This window comes from Callospermophilus lateralis, chromosome 11 (assembly GCF_048772815.1).
Source record: "Callospermophilus lateralis isolate mCalLat2 chromosome 11, mCalLat2.hap1, whole genome shotgun sequence".
In the NCBI taxonomy this organism is placed as follows: Eukaryota; Metazoa; Chordata; class Mammalia; order Rodentia; family Sciuridae; genus Callospermophilus; species Callospermophilus lateralis.
The window spans coordinates 2627739-2647704 of NC_135315.1; the positions used below are offsets into that span (position 1 = coordinate 2627739).

At 53.3% G+C, this 19966-nt stretch overlaps 1 protein-coding gene across 1 annotated transcript; it reads right to left on the minus strand.

The window, feature by feature from the left end:
- Nucleotides 1–1491: 1491 nt before the first annotated feature.
- Nucleotides 1492–8350, minus strand: Cbx2 (chromobox 2). The gene is made up of 5 exons (XM_076870711.2): nt 8271–8350; nt 8152–8195; nt 7138–7203; nt 4809–4914; nt 1492–3208 (listed from the first exon to the last, which is right to left on the minus strand). Exons 1-5 carry the CDS (start codon nt 8340–8342, stop codon nt 1898–1900), a joined length of 1599 nt encoding a protein of 532 aa, XP_076726826.2. The 5' UTR covers nt 8343–8350; the 3' UTR covers nt 1492–1897.
- Between the last annotated feature and the right edge of the window lie 11616 nt (nt 8351–19966).

The window sequence follows — 19966 nt, forward strand, 5'->3', positions numbered from 1 at the left end:
GTGGCTGGGAAGGTGTTTGCAGATTTAAGCTTTGGGATTGAAGTAGCTGGTAAAAAGGCACCAAATTGGGGTCTGGAGAGACTTGGCAACTGGGGACAAGGCTGGTCAGGCCAGACACCCAGGGACAAACACCCCTACTTTGCTAACAGCTAGTGGGACTCTAGGTTCCTCTCAAGAGCTTAGAGGAACCTCTAAGGCAGTACAGTGCCTGGCAGAAAAGAAGCTGCAAAGTTTGAGTCAGCCAAGGAGCCCGCAGTGGGCTCCATCCCTGCTGCAGGCAGCACTTCCTGCCAGTTGGACCTGGATGACCCTCAGTGCAGTGATGGACATGGTCTGTCCCCAAAGGCACACTGTTGAGGTCAATCTGGCTACACAAAGGCCATCTCTTCCTATTTGGTGTGGGGGTGAGGATCTGGGGGTCCTGAAGCCTGGTAAGCCCCTAGGCAGGCTGGCTTGAGGAAGGACAGCTCCTCTCTGCAAGATGGTTGGAGCCAAGAGGTCCTCTGCAGGCTGGTGACAGTTCCAGACCTCCCCTAGACTTCTTTTTGGCATCACAAAATCATGTCAATCAGATCGCCTACCACAGCCACCTCCTGCTGACATCCCAGCACAAAAATCCCGACATTGACCAGAAACCTAGCAAGGCGGCTGAGACTCAGCACTGAGGTGGGACAGGGAGGAGGCCCTTGGGTGGGTTCAGAAATCTTGTTTCTTGGAGGGGACGGAACAGGCCCTCCGCTAGGCAGGCTGCTCAGACTTTGTCCCACATCCACAATGGCACTGGGAGATTGCTTCTCAAGTGGGAAGCAGAATATGGAACCCCCAAAGATATGTCTGTGTGTGGGGGGATTGTCAGGGAAAGTGGCACCTGAGGAGTGGCCTGTCCACTGGGTCAGGGCCATGGACTTGGGGCAAACATTTGCATTCCCCATTGTCCTGTGGCTGGCAGCCAGTCCATGGGCCACAGGCCTAGGCTGGTGAATCCAGCTGTCTGCTAAGCCCCCCCCCCCTGCATAAAGCCTATTGGCCCAACTCTTAGTCCCAGCTTCCTGGCCCGTGTCTGTCCCCTCCCCCAGCTCCAACCCTGGGAACTCAGGTGTACTCTAGAGGACCCTGAGGCACAGGCTGGCAGGAGGCAGCAGTCCATCTGGTTCAGACTCCTGGAGGATCCTCAGATGTACCTGGACCCTTGCTGGACTCCAGAGGCCAACTCGGGCTTAAGATGTTACTCGGAATCAGGGTCAGAGGGTGCTAAATCCAACGTCTTTGGGGTTCCTGACCTTGCTTTCTGACCCTGTCCTTTCAGTCCCTGGGGCAGGGTCTCCACCTTGTCCTTAGAGGCTCAGGCACAGCTCTGGCTGGGGTTCCTGCCCACAGGCCCCTTCTCTGCCCTATTTGATCTTCTGAAGGCTGGAGCCAGGCCTAAGGATGCCCAGGCCCCCCACCCCACTCTACTTTGCCCACCCCTGTGGGGGAACAGTGAGCTGTGCCAGAAGCTCCCCCTCTGACCCTTCCCTGGGAACAAGGCAGGTCTGAGTGCTGTCACTTCAGGCTAGGAAGGGGCACCCAAATTCATGTGGAGACCTGCAGTGAGCAGGCAGGGGCCTGAGCCCCAGGGCCCTTGGACTTCCTGAGGCAATGGGAGTGAGGGAGGCCTGAAGAGGTAGGACACAGGGAAGCCAGGCCCCAGCAAGGCAAGGAGGCAGCCCTAAGCCCCAGGGCAGGGTCTGGAGGGAGGTCTTCAAGCCGGTGGTGCAGGAGACCCCTACAGACCTCCCCTTAGCTGTGGGGTGGCAGGCCACACTTCACCAAAGGCAAAGAGGGAGAAGGGGTCAGCCTCAGTAATGAGGGGACAGCCTGGGTGGGTGGGAGCTCTGGGTAAGGGTGGCCCAGGGCCTCAGTAATGTCTCAGGTTGAAGAAGCCCACGCTGGTGGGGGACTCCTTCACCGTGACAGTGATGAGGTTGGCTGTGACATCAGTGACAAACACGTGCTCGATGAGGCTGCGGGTAGGTTTCCAGTCCTGGCTGGTCTGGACGGACACCGACAGACTCTGCCCAGCACCTGGCACCGAGGCCGAGTCAGGGTCCGAGTCTGAGCTGCTGTTCTCCTCACCAGTGCTCATCTCCGACAGCATGGTGGCCTTGCGGACTTCTCCGGGGGCTGCGTGGCTGTCCTGCCCACCGGGGGCAGAGCTGTTCTTGATGTTCTCCCTCTTGCCTGAAGGGGTGGGTAGTGCTGCTGCTCTGGAGGCCAGCTTCTCCCCTTTGCCCGCCTCAGTGGGCATGCCGGCTGCACTCCCAGCACTGGGGCCACCCCCAGTGCCCTTCCCTGTGCCTGGGTTGGGTGCAGGCATGGCCTTGGAGGCTGTGGCATGGCGGGCAAGCAGGCCCACTCCAGGGATGCCGTTCTTGACACTCTGTAAGTCCAAGACCTGCAAGCTCCGCTCCTGGGTGGGTGCCAGCTGGGAGCCTGGGCACCCGGCGGGGACCTTGCTGCTGCCATGGGTGTGGGGTCCTTCCCCTGCGCTGCTCCCTTTCTGCCCCCCAGCTCCACTGCTGGGGGCCTTTTGGACTTTGATTCCTGGGGGGCTCACCCCCAGCTCCCCTTTCTGCGTCCTCATCTTTAGGTCCAGCCCCAGGGCGCACTTGCTGGAGGCCTGGGTCTTGAGTGCCAGTCTGCTGGCCGCCTGGGCCTGGCTCTGGCCCACGCGGTTCATGTAGTGCACAATGGAGCTCTGCCAGCTGATGGCGCCACGGCTGGGGCTGCCCGTCACGCCCTTCATCAGGCTGGCCAGGTTCTCCGGGGTGGTCATGGTGCTGGGGCCGCCACAGGTCTCTTTGGCATGGGCCTTTAGGGCCGCTAGGCCCGCCACAGGGGCGCTGAGCGGAGGGGACAGCTTGCTGGCTGGGGCCCCCAGCTCCTTTCGGGCAGTCTTCAGCACCTTGGCCAGGCTCACAGGCCGCCGGGCCGCCTTCTGCTCCGGGGGCAGGGGTTTGCGTCCCCGCTTCTTACGGATGGGATCCTTGAGCTCGGGCTTGGCCACCAGGATCTGGGCCTTCTTCTGAGGCACTGGGTGGGTCTCACGGCCTCGGGGACCCCTTTTGGCATCTAAGTCACTGTCGTCATCTTCATCTGAGGAAGACGAAGATGACGTGGAGGAAGAGGAGGAACTGCTGGACTTGGATTTGGAGGGTTCATCGGGTTCCTGGGAAGACAAGAGGGGGAGTCATTTCTCTGCTGCCTGGTCCCAGGGTCAGAGCACCAGGCTTCCTCAAGGGACATCAGCATCTGCAGCCAGCAACTCTGTGGCTTCCCAGACCAAGGAGAAGTGACCGCTCAGCAAGTGGTCCCCAAAAGATGTAACAGGCTTTACATGAAATGTAAAATTAAAGGCAGAGTAGGAAAAAAACAAAACAGGTTGTTTGTAAAATTAACTCAGAGTAACGAGGATACAGCACAGAACTTCCCACACACTCCTGGCTTTTAAGGGACACAAGTTTTGCTTTAGCTATCTGGCAGACAAGTCAAAAAGGGTATTGTACCCAGAATGGCACAAGCCACTGTGTTAGAGGGCTGAGCCTTAGAGCCCAAGGGCTTCGATCAGAACCAAGCAGATTCCCGCTCCAATCGCCCTATTTCCAAATCTGACCCCTCAGAGCATACTAGTGCACAGGTCAACACACCACCCCCTCCTCCTCTTCTGAATGTCATCCCAAATGCCAAAGTATGTCCCCCTGTTTCTTAAGTCCCCTGCTGCCTGCTGGGCAGAATCTTCTAAGGTGGTTAGGGAGATGGGTTTCCTGCTCTTGTTTCCCCGTAGCAAAGCTCTTCTGATCTGAACAGGAACTGAGCCTGTCAGACCTGGAGGGTCTCCTCAGCGGACACCCCAGTCTCCTCACTCCAAAGAAAGCCTTTTACAGTCCACAGGCTTCTGTAGCCTGCACTGTCCTGCTGGAGAGGAAGATTTGAAAGACAAATGAACCCCACCCAGGCAGACCAGTCAGCAAGATTCCAAGTAGGGATCCACAGTCCCCTGGAAGTGACCGAGCTCCTGGCCAAGGCATGCCAGGGTCTACAGCAGTTCATCGAGAAGACAATCAAAGACACATCCAGACCAAGGCCGGACTCCCCTCCTGTCTCGCCTCTGGTTTGTTGGGAGTGGAGGGGTGATGTTAGGGACTCTAGTGCACGCATGCCTGTGGCGTGGGGAAGCCCACCTTGCTGTGGCATCATGGCAGGGAGGGGAGGAATGACAGGACATTCCCAAGATACCAGCACTCATGGCCCCCTGTCCTCCTGCTGGCTCCTGGGCCTTCAGCCAGCCCTGTGTTTCCTGGCTACCTTGATTTAAGGTGGACTCAGGGCTGGGTATGGAATGGGCCTGACTAATCACCCTGTTGGTCCATATCTACGTGGTAAAGCTCTGAGCACCTACCATATGTATGCTTCCCATTCTTTTCTGGTTCTTGATGATAAGCCCCCGGGAGCAAGAGGGAATCGCAGGCAGTGGCCAAGTTTGACCCTGCTACCCAGAAAAAATGTACAGAAGCCCAGAGAAACAGGGTCAGGAGGCTTGGCCCTGCAGGATGCCAACAGGGTGGAAGGAGAGGCAGGACTCTGTGACTTGCTAGTGCCCCTACTCAGAGGCTTGGAGGCAGTACACAGGGGGATTCCGCCTTCTGAGCAGAGGAAAATTTCTGCAGAAGTAACGTCCCCACCCAAGAGCCCTGGAATCTTTCCTCTGCCCAAAGAGGTCTTAGAAGGTGAAGAGTCAAGTAGGGTCAGCAGGTAAGGCGCACACTCACCTTGAGCTTGGAGCGACGGCTGCAGGACGACGTGACCGTGTGCTTCCTGGGCCTACCCCTGGGCCTCTTCCCCCTCTTTCGGTTCTGTATCTCCTTCTCGTGTTCCCTGAAGACACACACTGATCAGCGTGGAAAGGCATTGCTCACAACCTCTCCTAACACACAGGAGCCCCACGGCTTCTAACACCTCACGTGGCCCCTGAGGTTCTCTGCTGCTCTGGTCTGTGGCAGCTTGTTGACTATTTTGCTGCAAAGTTGCACTGTGTCCATCAAATGCCCACAGCAAAGGTCTAGACCTCATTTTTTTTTTGGTGTGGCAAGGGTCATCTTTATCTCCACAGGAACGCCAGCTCACTGGCATCTGGCTAAGACAAGTGGAAGAGACCCAAGCAAAGCGAGGACAGGCACAACTCTGGTTTACGCCTACAAACTTTCTGCAGGTGGAATGTCTTGCAAAAATCCAGCTTGGCTAACGGGAAGCAGCATTTGGGGCATGTGGTGCAAACTCTCATTTTAATAGAAGAAAGACCAAGGCAAGGAGACAGCAAAAAATGCCCCCACCATCAAAGTCCTACCTCTGCCTGAGAATGTTCCCCAGGGCCAGTTTGCTGGCCAGGCTCTCCTGAGTTCTCCTCTCTAGCCACTTGCTCTTGACAGAAGTAACGGAAGTGCTCATTGGTGAAGCAGTAGCGAGGGCTCAAAGCCTGCACCTCCTGCAGCCCTCCTGCCTCAGGGGTCAGGAAGCACTCCCCAGAGCATGGCCACCAGCCCCCGCCGAAGCTCATACTTCAGACCACCCCAGAGGAAGGGGCCTGACCTGGAGAAGATTCCAGTAGTTAAACAAACAGGGCTGGGGCCGGGGCTGAGTGGTAGAGCGCTTGCCTAGCCTGTGTGAGGCCCTGGGTTTGATCCTCAGCACCACATAAAAATATAGATATTATGTAAAAAATAAAATAGATAATGGGCCTGGAAGGTGACCCCCCACAGAATCTGATTAGCACTTCCAGGCAAGGCCCACCTTCCTGGTTTTATTTCTTCCACGATGTGATCCTAGCCATCCACGGTTTAAAAACTCTCGAAACTCTCAGATATTTTGGCTCTTGTCTGTTTAACCAAAAGCTAGGTCGAGGACATGTGCCGCTCAACAGCTGGAATGCTGTCTGCTGTCTTTGTGGTGCTGGGATCAAACATGCCAGGCAAGCTCTGTACCACAGAGGGACACTCAGTCCTAGGACACGGTCATTTTTTTTTTTACCTGGGCTGGTCTTAAATTCCTGGGTTCAAGTGATCCTCCTGTCCCTGCCTTCAGAGTGGTGAGACTACAGAAGGATGCCACAGCACCTCACCCAAGGTGGCCACCTCAAAGGCAAAAAAATGAACTAAGGTCCTGCAATGTGTCAAGCTGACCTCCTTGAGGTTCACAGGACCAAGTTATGAGCTAAATAGAAGGTAATGAGATTGCTGATACCAGATTTTCCAAAGCAAGCACCTGCATCTACTTTCTCTGGCCATGCAAAAACCTATCTGCTACATTGTGATGTGAACACAGCTTGGATGACCTGAGAACTAGCCTGTCAGAGTGACCCCGCTGGGAGGCTTTGAGCACCAAATCATCTGCCTCTGGACACAGGAAGCTCCTATAAGGGGGAAGCCATCGGGCTGCCACCCACAATTTGCTACCACATGGTGTTCACACCTGGAGGAGTGGGTACCACTGCCTTCCCTCACCACCCTTCCTCTAGAGCACCTCATGGAGGCCTGTCTCTTAACCCAGGTCTCCTACCTATCGGTGGAAATGACATCTAGAATTACATAAGCAAATCCAGCCCAAGCCTGCAGACGAGTTCCACCTCAGTACTGTTTGGCAGGTCAGAGCAAAGTTAACGTATTGCTCTGGACACAACAGGTGAAACTGTGTTGTGACGTCAGCTCACTGCCTGAGCCTTCTTCTGCCCAGTGGACACTTCTGTAGGCGCAAGAGGACAGGCCTGAAGTTTTGCAGCAAACCTGTGGCCCTGGTTCTTATTAGTGCAGTCCACAAATTACAAAAAGCTCAAATGAAAGCAGAACCTTTGCATGAAAGAACAGAGGAGGTAAGCTGTTGCCAGTCTGTCCACCAGAGACCAAAGCAGCACTTCCTAGGGACTCCTCAGATAGGGAGAGTGCTGGCTGGGGACCATGGATGCTTTGCTTTTACAGACAGCCAAGGAGATGGCACAAGAGACCTGGGGACTGTCTTGCTATGAGACCTAAAACCAGCCCAGCCCAAGCGCTCTAGGGGGCCACTGGCCCCAACTCTCCCCCCCTCCTGTACAGTTACTGGTCTCACTTCTTCTGGAAGGCCAGGAGCAGCCGTGGGTCCAGGATGTTCTCCTCTGGCTCCCAGCTGTTATGTCTGGAAAAGCAAACAGTAGGTTGGTGTCAGAGACCCAGGCCTGCCTGGGTCACCACTGCTCCCCTAGCACAACTGGACGCAAGGACACCTTGGCTCAGTGGCCCTTAAAAGGCCCAACCCAGATGCTGGAGGTCCTTGAGGCCAGTGCCCTGACCTCAAATCCACAGAGAAACTGCCACTTCAAGCCCTCAATTAAAAAGGCCACAGGAGGACTCCAAGGACTCCAAGTCTGCGCCTGGGAGGAAAACAAACCCCCCTCTCCGAAACCGCAAAGTTGCAGAAAGGGAATCCCCCAAACCCTGGCCCGGAGCCAGGGAGGGAAGGGAAGGCAGGTCCAGGACGCAGGGAGGGGGAGGCTGAGGGGCACAGACAGCCCAGACGGAACAATGTGGCTGGCGCCCCAGTCAGCGGGGGCCAAGCACCGGAGTTGGAGCAAAGAAAGGGTAGTCAGGGTAAAAAGGGGTGCGGAGCAGCTGCGGAGGCAGCTTCAGGGGACTTTAAGTCCCCTCCCTTCCATTAAAAGAAAGAAAGGGGGAGGGGGGAATCCTACATCCATCAATAGGAAGCTCAGGTTACAGCGGGGGGAAATATGGATAGGAGGAGGGGGGCTCGCGTCCCGCGCCTGCCCCGCCAGGCCAGGAAGCGGTGAGCCGGGCGGGGGTGAAAGCAACAAATGGGCCCCGGGGAGCGCGCGGCGCAGCGGAGGAGGGCCGCAGGGGGCTACGGGGAGGGAAGCCGCCAGCTCCGCTCCCCGCGGGCTCGTAAACAAAGGGCGGCCCCAGGCCCGGCTGGCGCCCCCACCCGCGGAACGCTCGGGGACCCCGCGAACTTCCCGCCTCGCTCGTGAACGCCCCGCTCCCTAGACGGCGCGACCGAGGGTCCCCAGGCCGCCCCCACCCCCGGCGAGGTGGCGAGCGCGGGAAGGCGGGCCCGCATCGTGGGACTCACTTGGAGGACCAGCCGCGCCACTTGACCAGGTACTCCAGCTTGCCCTGCGGGGAGAGAAGAGCAGGCGGTGAGCCGGACGCCAGGGCGGGCCGGGCGGCGGCGGGCGGGGTTGCACGCACCTTGCGGAGCCGCTTGCTCAGGATACACTCGGCGGCGAAGACCTGCTCGCCCACGCTGCTCAGCTCCTCCATGCCGCCGCCCGCCCGCGGCCCCGCGCCCAGCGCCCCGCGCCCGCCGCCGCACACAAAGCACCGCCCCCGCCCGCGCCCCGCCCCGCGCACGCGCGCCGAGCCGCCCGCCGCCCCGCGCGCAGCCCAATCGGGCCCGGCCAATGGGCGCGCGGGGCGGGGCGCGCATTGTTCGTGGCGGGCTGGGCCTGGACCCCGACTGGGGTCCGCACGGCAGCAGGCGGGAGTGTTGTTCGCTGTCGGGGGCGCGGCTGGGGCTGGGGAGCGGAGTGGGAGCGCGGGTCGGCGGGCGGGCCGGGCCCGCGCAGAAGGAGGGCGCGTCTGGCGGCCGCGGACCTGCAGCTCGCCGCAAGTGCCACTCCGCCCGGAGCGCGCCGGCCTTCCTCCCAACTTGGTTTTCCCGGCAAAAAGCTATTGTTTTGCCAGAAGGGAGGGAAACGGGAGGGCGCGCGGCGCTTCCTGCCCCCGCCGTAGAGGGGCGCTGCTTCGGCGCCCCCGCCTTGAACTGGGTCTATGGGTCTGGTGGGACAGTTCTGTTTTGCAAGGGAACAAAACGGGCCAGGAGTGGGGAAGGGATGGAAAATAGGTACGGGCAGCGGGGGTGGGGCTCTGGGACAAAAACAGCGTCCCAGGCTTCCCCCAACCCCAAAGGTAAGAGAAGAAAATGCATGAATAACTAAAAATGCCAACCACTTGAGAAAGAAGTTATACGAATTTAGTTCTTACTAAACTGCAGTGACAGCGAGACCCAGATGCCAAGTTTCAGGACACCTGTGGGGAGAAAAGCCACTGCTGTTCTTAGTTCGTTTGATTTTGGTTACAGGAACTTGGGACGGTTTGCAGAGATGCGTCCGATTTAGGACTCAGATCATTCAAGGGCTTTCAGGGTCGGCTGTCAGCAGCCTCCGGATCAGTCGCCAAACGGAAAGGACCCCAGATTGTCATAGGAGAACGCCCCGGTCCTCCCCGGTCACCGTGGGCAGGCGACCCTACACTTTTATTCTCCCCAAGATTCTTTCTGCTCAGCAACTCACCCTTAGTATTTGTGTTTTGAACCAGAAGGAGTCCAACACGGAATGAAGATATACATTAGCCTTAACTTTGAGTTTAATTCTAATTCCATGAAAATTCATTTTCTGGTTCTGTTTTCTCCCTACAGTGCAGTTGCAAAGCTCCCCCTCTTTTGAGCAAATCCCAAAGCCGTTTCTCGTAGGAACCTGCTCACTGTAATTGTGGTTACCACCATATTTATGAAGGGTTCTGGAGGAGAACTGTATTTTTAGTTTTAGCAGAAAGACCTACTGTAGAAGAGGAACTTTGTGAATGCTCCCTTCCCCAATTTATGGGACCTTTTCCTGTTTATTTGATTAAATGGCTACATATATTTGATATGGTGGAGAGAACTTGCAAAGGCAGATACCATTTGCAAAGGGACAGGAAAAGAACATTTTTCTTGAGGCCAGTGACTGCTCACTTAGGGGGGCTGTGAACGAAAACCCTGGTGGGAGATAAAAGGAGCGCGGGTGGAGGGAGCTGCATGCCATCTCTCTGCCAGCCCTTTCTGTCCCTGTCCTGTGCAGCTAGGCAGTAAATTGTCAGCCAGGGCAAAGGTGGGTTTATTGTAATCCCAAGAGTAGTTGGATCCGTTTCAAGCGATGTTTTCTTGCAGAATTCGTCTTGGGTGTAAGGTTTTGCCCTGAACGTTTTCAGTTTCTTTGTTGATACACAGAATGCTGAGGTACTTGCTTTGATTTTGTTTCTAAGAACAAAAAGCTTTAAAGGGGGGAATTTTTTCTTGCACTAGAAATTAAGTTAGTTTAGAATCTGACACTAAGGCATTGGGAAAAAAAAATCCTTGGAAGGCTCAATATATCCTCAACCCACTGCAGATGCCCAATGGGGAAAAACAACATTTAGGTTATTTATGAAGAGAAACATGACAAATTTGACTAGAATGAAGCCATCAGATAAATATGGTGAGGGTGTGATCCAGAGTGGGTGAAGTTTTCTATGAGGTAGTAGGCAGAAAAGGAGTGACCCTAGTCAGTCCCCATGTGCCAGATTGTGGGTTGTGCTGAAACAGATTCTCTTTTCTGTTGGACTCATTTGAAGAATTAATAGGACAAGCCTGGTGCGGTGGTATACTCCTGTAATCCCAGCGACTTGGAGGCTGAGGCAGGAGGACTGCAAGTTTGAGGCCAGCCTAGGCAACTCGGCAAGACCCTGTCTCAAATTGGAGGAAAAAAAAAAAAAAAAGAACAAGTTAGAACTAATTCTTTAAGATTCATTCAACAAACAGTTACTCAGTATTTACTGTCATGTAGGGACTGTTAGATATGGGAGAAAGTCTACAGCAGCTCTGCCTAGCAGAACTTGCACAAATGCTCCAGTATGGTGGTCACTGACCACCTGTGACTAATGAGCACTCAGAATGTGCCTAATACTACTGAGGAATTGAATTTTACATTTTATTTAATTATAAGCAATTTAAATGCCACTTGAGGGGCTGGGGATGTGGCTCAAGCGGTAGCATGCTTGCCTGGCATGAGCAGGGTGCTGGGTTTGATCCTCAGCGCCACATAAAAATAAAATAAAGATGTTGTGTCCACCGAGAACTAAAAGATAAATGTTGAAAAATTCTCTCTCTCTCTCTCTTTCTCTAAAAAAAATGAATAAATGCCACTTGAGGCTGGTGGTCACTGTACTGGACACCAGTGCAGGTCTATAATAATCCAAGGGATATATTGTAAAGATATTTTTCATGAAAGTTGTAAGGTTCCTTAAATTATTCCTGGGGTAGGATAGTTTATGTACACTCACATTTATGCTTAACTGCCTATAAGAATGTTTAAAACATATACCAAGCATTATTAAAGTACCGGCAGGAAGGGATGCATCTCGGGTGTTCTGTTTAGTAACACTTTCTATGCAAGCGACATGAGAGGATAAGTATTTTCATGATGCACTTGACTATCGAAAATCAGAGATACTGAGGTGGGGAAGGACCTGCTGGTGTCCTTCTGAAGTCAGCAGAGAAGTCAGGATTGAGATCAACCCAGTGACCCTGGCTTTGGTTAAAACTAGATTACGGCTTGTCACTGTGGAACGTGCCTGTAATCCCAGTGACTTGGGAAGCTGAGGCAGGAGGGTCACAAGTTTAAGACCAGCTTCAGCATTTTAGGGAGACTCTACGATGAGTCAGCTAGATCCTGTCTCTAAAAAGGACCTAGAATGTGGCTTGGTAGGAAAGCACCCCTGGGATCAATCCCTAGTAGCAGGAAAGACCCAGCTGGATGACATAGGTATGTCTGTAGCAGTTTCATGAGCACTTAGCTTATCTAAAAGTACTGTCTCCTAACTGCAATCCAAGAATATCGGCCTCAGGCAGCCACCAGACTCCTCTCAACAGGTCTGCATGGGATGAACTCAGAATCGCATAATGCTTAATATTTAATGGAACCGTCGGACTTCCTCCCCTCCCGCCAGCTTCCCTCCACCTTTGCAAACAAAGGTGTAACTTACAGGCCACTGGGTCATGTTGTGCCACCGCTGTGTATGTGGTGGCACAATGTTATATGTAGGCGCCACCCGACGTTTACATATCAGAACTCAAGTTCTTGAGCTTTCAGATGGCCAAGCGCTCCTGGGCCTGCCATGAAAATATTGACCCCAGAGCTCCACCTTGAGCTCCTGGCCAGGGATGGTCTGCAGCTCTCACTGTTCAAGACACTTCTTATAAAGGGCGGCCTTCCCAAGCCCTCACCTTACGGCTGAGGAAAAGGAATCCAGGACGGCTCCTAGTACGGGCTGTGGAGCCCAGCTCTGCCTTTTCCCACCTGCCTGGCCACTCCAGCTGGCACGCAGGCTGTCCGAGGTCAGACACGGTAGAAACAGCAGGTGACTCCTGGTACTGTTCCCCTGGGCTGCCTAGTCCATTGCATCACCCCAAAGATTTGCCCAGACCAGAGCCCTCCATGGGAGGGCTCCCTCGGGGGAGGTTAAGGTACGCAGACAGGAGGTGGGAAATAATTGTTGCTTTGATTGATGTTACTTTGGACACAGACTGCAGCCCCTTACAGGAGGTCTCCAGTGCATGAGTGTTTTATTTTAAATGGTGTCATTTTTTCATTTTGCAGTCACATCAGTGCGGGGTTCCAGTTTCTTGAAATTAAAATAGTGTCAAAGTGGACCTCTTTTCAGGGCATTTGCAAAGAGCTAGTGTGTCTCCAGAACAGCATGTGACACTGTCCCCCAGGATTTGCACTCACAGGTTAGGTGCCGCAGGTGCATCTGTCCTCGATTTCAGCAGCCCTGGCAGTGGTGAGTGGATTCCGGGGGGCTTCAGAACACACTTGCTGGTTAGCTGGTTTCAGTGGTATCCTAACACCAGCTAACTGTGGCACTTACACACCCTCCCCTGCTCTTTCCCAGGACCTCTGCAGAGGTGTCGTGGTGTAAAATGGTTTAGTGAGAGCAGTTTTCCAGTGTGAACTGCATTATTTTCACAATTTTAAAATTAGCACTTATGAAGGTCTCAAATCCAGGGTGAAGCCCTTACTTAAGAGCAAATAATTACTTTAGAGATCCGCAGTGCTGCCCCGATGCACGATTCATGAGTCTGCTAATTGATCTTCCTCCATGCCGGAGGTGGTCTCAAGCATCCTCTGTAAATCCTTTGGACACCGTCAGCCATCCAGGGGTTTTGAGAGTGATGGATTAGAGACCCGCAGCACACACCCTCTCCCCACTCCACAGCATGCTCTGCTTCCCCCTTTCATCAGCTGGGCCACTTCTCTTCTGAAAGAACCCAAGCTCAGAACCGTCGTTCAGGTCACACACACGAAAAGAGACTATCAATCCTGCGGCTTGTTGATGGAGAGTACGAGGGTATGCACAAGACTTCCTGCTTCTGGTTGGCAAAAATCTGTCATGATCCGAGGAGTTCTGTTTGGAATCAAGTCATTTCAAAATTAGAGGGGACCATGAAAACCCCATTTTGTAGGTGAGGATGGGCTGGCCCAGGTGGGCTGGGCCAGTGAGGGCTCTAACCCGACTCCCTCCAGTACAGGGCAGGTCCCTCCTGTGCCCCTCCACCACCATCAGCTGCTCACCCTGGGTGGGGCGTGCCCAGGCTGCCAAATCCAGATGGTTAGACGGTGTGACCTGGAAACCCCCCTGCCCTCCCCAGCAGCAGGGTCCCCACTCCGGAGGCAGTGAAGGCCATCCCCCCTCCCCCCGCCCCGGGTTCCCTTCTGGAGACGGGCCTGTCCTTGCCAGGTTGGTCAGAGCCACCCTACTGCTTGTTCTTGTCCTCCCACAGACTGTGGCTCACTGTGTGCTGCCCAGAGCTCTGCAGGATGCCCAGAGGTCATGGCCCTTCCTTTGAACCTCTTGGCGATATTTATTCCGGGTCAGGTGTCCTGTAGTTCCTGTGACCAGACCCGGGTAGACGGAGGGCCAGCTGTGTCCGCGTCTGGCTTGTGCAGCAGTGAGCAGCGCTGGCTTATAAAGTCTGGATGCTGGGCTTGGGGAGGCCAGACCCGCAGCAGAGGGGTGTGTGGCGCACACGGAGTGGAGATCCTGCAGATTCACGCACCGTCCAGACATGTCCTCCACCGCCCAGCTCTGGCCTGGGCCCCCTGGCGGGACTCCATGTGCATTCGGAAATCACTGGGTTCTCTCTTTTTTCTCTGTCTGGGCACCCAGGGCCTTGCACGAGCCAGGCAAGCTCCGTAACCATGAGCCACACCCAAGCCCTAACAGGCTCTCTAGAAAAGTCGTGAATAAAATAAATAAAAGATAAAGATGAAAACCCCCCCAGAAATTTAAAAAAAGGGGGCTCAGTGCTGCCAAGGGTGGTCACTATGGGACATGCTAGCATCTGCATCCCACTGCTGGGGTCGGAGGGGCTGCTTTTGATGTCACCATTTGATTCTCTGGGGACAGCCCAGGTTGTGTTCTCCCATTACTGCCTTTTGGAGGCTCCTGTCCTGACAGGACTGATGCGGATGGGGACAGATGTCCTCTGGAAGGGCACAGTGACACACACTGGATTTCAGTAGGTGGAGTGGGACAAAGTGGTGAGGACCCATCTTGAGAAGAGCCCCCAAGGTGACCTCTGGGCTGAGGGGCGGCCCTGACCTGCTCATGTGGTGGGTATGTCCTGAGCCGCTGCTCCTTGTCAGGCACAGTGTTGGGCTGGTGCCCCAGGGATGAGACAGCTGAGGGGACACCTGAGGGGCCAGGCAGGCAGGAACCCACACGTGAGGGCCTGTCTAGTCTGGGATGGGTTGTATTGGACCAACATGCGGCCACCCCTTGGTGTCCACGGGGATTGGGTCCAGGACCCCCTGGGGATGTGACGCCCGGGATGCTCAGGCACCTTCCCCAAGGAGGTAGTGTGACATTCGTGCAGAACCCACACTCCTCACACACACTTTTAGGCATCTCCAGGGTCAGCTCTTGAAGGTCCCAGCACCTCCCAACACTGTCACATTGGGGACCAGATTTCAGCAAGAGTCTCAGATGGGACAAGCCGTATTCAGAACACAGCTCCCTGTGCAGATCAGGAATCCAGGATCTTGGGACCCTCATTGTTCCCGAAGGTCAGGTAGCAGATGAGATGTGGAGCCGGAGAGAGTCCCTTGGTCACCGATATCTGTGCCTCCATAAAGGCAACGCAAGAGCTCCAGGGCTGGGGCTTAGGGGACAGACAGTTTATCTGGGCCCCAAGCTGGAGCGCTGTGCTCAGACATGGTGGCCAGTGAGGTCAGACATGGTGGCCAGTGAGACGGCAGAAGCAGCTTTGCTCTGTCCTTAAGTTCAAAGGGAGACGGTTTGACAGCCGGAGAGCCCGACTGGGTGAGGAGGTGCAGGCTCCACTAGAGGGAGGGAATGCCCGACCAAAGTGGGCTTGAAGCGGGCGTGAAAAATAGTACCCATCCAGTGTCTTCAGCCCTAAGGTTGAAAGCCGTCTCTGGATCACCTGTGGTCCCCAGGGCAGGGGACCCCACTCCATCTACGGGATTCAGCCCAGTACTCTGCACAGAGCAAATTCAAAGTTTTGCTTTTTTGGAACTTTCTGGAAAAATAACAACAACAACAAAGTTTTAATCTGCAGCTGGTTGAATCCAAGGGTGTGGAACCTGCAGCTGCGGCTGGCTGACTGGTCATAAATACCAGTTTATAAAGAGCCTCATTGCAAGCACTTGGTGTAGGCCGTTGTGGGTGCTGGTGGGTGAGTTGGAAGCTGCGGGGCAGGCCTTCAGGAGGGCTGGCCAGGGACACTCAGGCTGCCCCTGCAATCCACAGGGCCAGTTTTGGCTTCCTCAGTTTTGTCCGTAGGTCTTTCAGCTGACCAGATCACTCAGGGTTCCCCTTTACCTCCACTCACACCTACAGATGCTGTCACAGCTGTGTGTGAGCTGTGTTTGGTGGGATGCGTCACGTCACTCCTCCTGGCCATGTGAGGGTCACTCATGTGGCTGGCTTGACTGGGGCTCAGTGACCCAGGACGGCCTTCCTTGCATGGTTAGTGGTGGCTGTGGCGGGCTGCCTGGCCACAGGGCTACCTGTGTGCAGCAGGCCTGCTCAGCTGCGTGCCTTTGGGGGCCGGGCTTCAGGGTGGCAGGCCCTGCAGGCAAGATTTCACAAACCCTGCCTGTACCGAGTGCTGAGGCCCCATGGGCCAGAGCAAGTCACACCGAAGTCCTGTGGAGAGATAGGCACTGCCTCTGTACCAGAGGGGTAGCCAGCAGATGACCTAAGGGGCTGGAGGAATGTGCAGCCACTTTTGATCCTCCAGAGGGTAGGGTCTAGCGTGGTGGCCCCTGAGCCCAGCACCTCTACAGCTGTGATCCTGGAAGAGTCTCTATTTCCTGGGTTTGCAGGGTGGTGCTTGAGCTGTTAGCCTGGGGTGCACGTCGGGACAGACCGTCTCAGCAAGCACCGCAGACTGGATGGCTTCAGCAATTTCTTTTTCTTTTTTGGCACTGGGGATTGAACCCAGGGGTGTTCTACCACTGAGCTCCATCCCCAGCCCTTTTAATTTTATTTTGAGACAGGGTGTCACTAAGTTGTCCAGGCTGGCCTTGAACCGTCCTCCTGCCTCAGCCTCCAGATTTGATGGGGTTAGAAATCTCCACCCCCACGCTGGCTGACTCAAACATTCAAAATTAATTTTCCTACAGTTCTGGAGGCCAGAAGTCCCGGGTCACAGTCAGGCCTTTCTCCTTGGCCTGTAGATGGCCGTCCACTCCCTGTGTGTCCACAGGTTTGTCCCTTTCTTATTAAGTCACCTGGGGAGATCTATGTGGTTGAAGGTGGTCCACGAGATTGTAAGTAAATATCTCCAAGGTACCGCGGGGGTCCCTCCCATCAATGGGGGACCCCCAGTGGATGCCTGAAACCGAGGAACACTATCTTCCTTGTTTTTTCTTTTTCCTGTACATACCAGTGATAAAGTTTAATTTACAAATCAGGTGCAGTAAGACATTAACAACAATGAAAATGAAATGGAACACTTATAGCAACATACTCTAATTAAGATGAAATTAACAAAAATGGACAGTATCACAAATCTTGGGCTTTGGGGCCATAATTAAGGAAATCAAAGCTTCCTTGAATGCAGGCTCTGCAGTCCCTTGACAATCCATCTGATAAGCTTGATAGCTACTAAGTGACTAATGGGCAGGTAGCATATATAGGGTGGACACGCTGGACAAAAGGATGATTCATGTCCCCAGGCAGGATGGAGTGGGAAGGCTCCAGATCTTATAGCTCTGCTCAGAATGGTGCACAATTAAAAATTTGCAAATCGTTTATTTCTGAAATTTCCCACTTAATATTTTCAAATTGCAGTTGACCTCAGGTAACTGAAACTGTGGATAAGGGGGGACAATTGTATGTTATCACATGCAAAAACACCAAGCGTGGAACAGTATCATTTGTTTTCTGTGGCTGCTGTAACAAGTTGCCGCAAACTGTGTGGCTTGAAACAATAGAAATATATTCTTTCCAAGCTCTGGAGTCTGGAAGTGTGAAGTCAGGGGTGAGCAGGGCCATGCTCTGGGGAGAATGCGCCCATGCCTGTGACTGCCCCAGTGTTCCCTGGTGGTCCTTGGCGTGGTGCAGCTTCCTCTGCCCTGCCTCCTCCAGCCCCTGGTCTCCTTCTCCTCTCTTAGTGTCACCAGCCATTGGATTTAGGGTCCTCAGTGCAGGGTGCTTTCCTCTCCAGGTCCCTGACTTGCTTACATCTGCAAAGACCCTCTTTCCAAGTGAGGTCACGCTCGGGTATTGGACTGGGACATTCTGTGTTTAGGGGGACACTATTCAAACCTACAGATATTTAGGGTGTCCATTCTGTGGCGTGGTCAGAAGGGACTTGTGTGCTCTTGGGTGTGCAGACATCTTCAGAGAAGAAACCCAAGGCACCAACAGTAGTGGTGACCTTTTGGGGGCTTTGAAGAGAGTTTTACTTAGTGATTTGTGGCTTTGTGAACTATTAAAACATTTCACTGTCTACACGTACAGCTTTATGTACAGTATCGTTTCCAGAGTTGTTATTTTTAAGCTTATAGATAGCTTTAATCTTTTAAATATTTTAATCTATATTTTGAAATTCTGCTTAATATAACAAAAATGGTTAAATATCAGAATTATTCAGATCTTGGTTTCCCATCAATATATTCTGATATCTTTATTGCTGAGAGAAATGAAAGTAAAATAGGGAAGACTATATTTATGGGCTAGAAGATTGACTGTTTTTTATTTTTTTGGAGGGGGTACCAGGGGTTGAACTCAGGGGTTCTTGACCACTGAGCTCTATTTTGTATTTTATTTAGAGACAGGGTCTCCCTGAGCTGCTTAGCACCTTGTGTTGGCTGAGGCTGGCTTTGAACTCATGATCCTCCTGTCTCAGCCTCCAGAGCCGCTGGGATTATAGCGTGGCCACTGCTCCCAGCGAAGATTGACTATTTTAAAGATGTCAATTATTCCCAAATTGGTTTAAAGATTTAATGCAATCCTAAACATAATCTCAGGATCTTCATTTTGAAGGAAGAAAGAGAGGAAGGAAGGACAAGCTAATTAGAAGATGTGCAGGGAAAAGCAAAGGACCTGGCTCCTCTAAAACAATCCCTAAAAGAACAAAGTTGGAGGATCATGGGGCCTCGTCACTGTGTTGTGGTTGGTGTGACAAGTCCCGTTCATGGAGCAGGAGGAAGAGTCCAGAAATAGAGCCACACAAGGATATGGTCATTTGATTTTTTTTCCCTTTGACACTGGGGAATCTAACCCAGGGGCCCTTGACCTCTGAGCCACATCCCCAGCCCTTTTTTATGTTTTATTTTGAGACAGGGTCTCACTAATTTCCTGAGTCTGGTCTCAAATTTGCAATCCTCCTGTCTCAGCCTCCTGAGTGGCTGGGGTTGCAGGTGTGCAACCCCCATGCCTGGATGGTCATTTGATTTTGACAAAGGCACCAAAGAGACAGACCTTTTCAACAACCCATGGTGAACAGCTGGTTGTCTACACAGAGGGGAAAAGACCCTCAGCCCTAACCCAGATGGCAAAGTGGAAATTAATTTGAGCTGGCTTGGATCTAAACACAGAAATGAAGATGGTAAAGCTTCTAGAAGGGAGCACAGAACAGCTTTCAATCTTGAGGTTGGAAAAGATTTTTAGATGGTGACTAAAAAGCACTGTCTTATAAAATTTCGATTAAAAAAATTTTTTTTGAGACAAGCAAAGTGGTGCACTCCTGCAGTACCAGCTGCTCAGAAGGCTGAGGCAGGAGGACCACGTTCAAGGGCAATCTCAGCAATTTAGTGAGGTTCTGAGTGACTTAGCAAGACTGTCTCAAAACAAAATACAAAGGGACAGGGGATATAATTCAGTGGAAAAGAAAGCATCCTTGGGCTCAATCCCCAGCACCTCCCTCCATAAATAAATAAATAAATAAATAAAATTAAAAGTCTAAAAAATTTTTTAAAAATCTTGTTTGTTTATTTTCATGTGGTGCTGAGGACTGAACCCAGTGCCTCACATGTGCGAGACAAGTGCTCCACCATGGAGCCAAAACCTCAGCCTGCTCTGAAAAAGTTCCTATTTCTGCAGTTCTGGGATTGAGCCCAGGCCTCTCGCGTGCTAGGGTGAGCTCCACCACTGAGCCCCATCCCCAGCCTTTTGTTTTGTTTTATTCCGTCTTGAGACAGGGTCTTGCTGAATTGCCCAGGCTGGCCTTGAGCTTGCGGTCCTTCTGCCTTGGGTACTTGTCTGGCTGCACTAGTTACATATATATTTAAATTTGACAAATTAGATTTCATCAAAATGAAAAACTTGTGCTCATCGAAAGATACCACGAGGAAAATGACCCAGAAAGTCTTGGGCTGGGGGAAAATACTAGTAACACGGAGAGCCTGTGTATGGACCCTAGGAAGGGCTCAAATGGACAATTAAATCAATCCACTTGGGCAGTGACTTCAGTGATACTTCCTAAGAGGTGGGGTCTGGAGGGCCAGTCAGCCTGCAAGAGCACTGAGCGTTGCTGGTGGGGCAGTGAGAGGGGCACTCGGTGAGCCATCGGGGCCCTGAGGAGGCCGCAGTCCCGCAGGCTGACCACTGGAGTG

What these genes read in the sequence shown, in the direction of transcription:
- Cbx2 (XM_076870711.2), bottom strand. Translation starts at nt 8,342, where the DNA reads ATGGAGGAGCTGAGCAGCGTGGGCGAGCAGGTCTTCGCCGCCGAGTGT. An exon ending in TGAGCAAGCGGCTCCGCAAG is followed by an intron (nt 8,196 to 8,270) that starts GTGCGTGCAACC and finishes CTCTCCCCGCAG; the next exon opens with GGCAAGCTGGAGTACCTGGT. An exon ending in CTCCTGGCCTTCCAGAAGAA is followed by an intron (nt 4,915 to 7,137) that starts GTGAGACCAGTA and finishes GTGTGTCTTCAG; the next exon opens with GGAACACGAGAAGGAGATAC.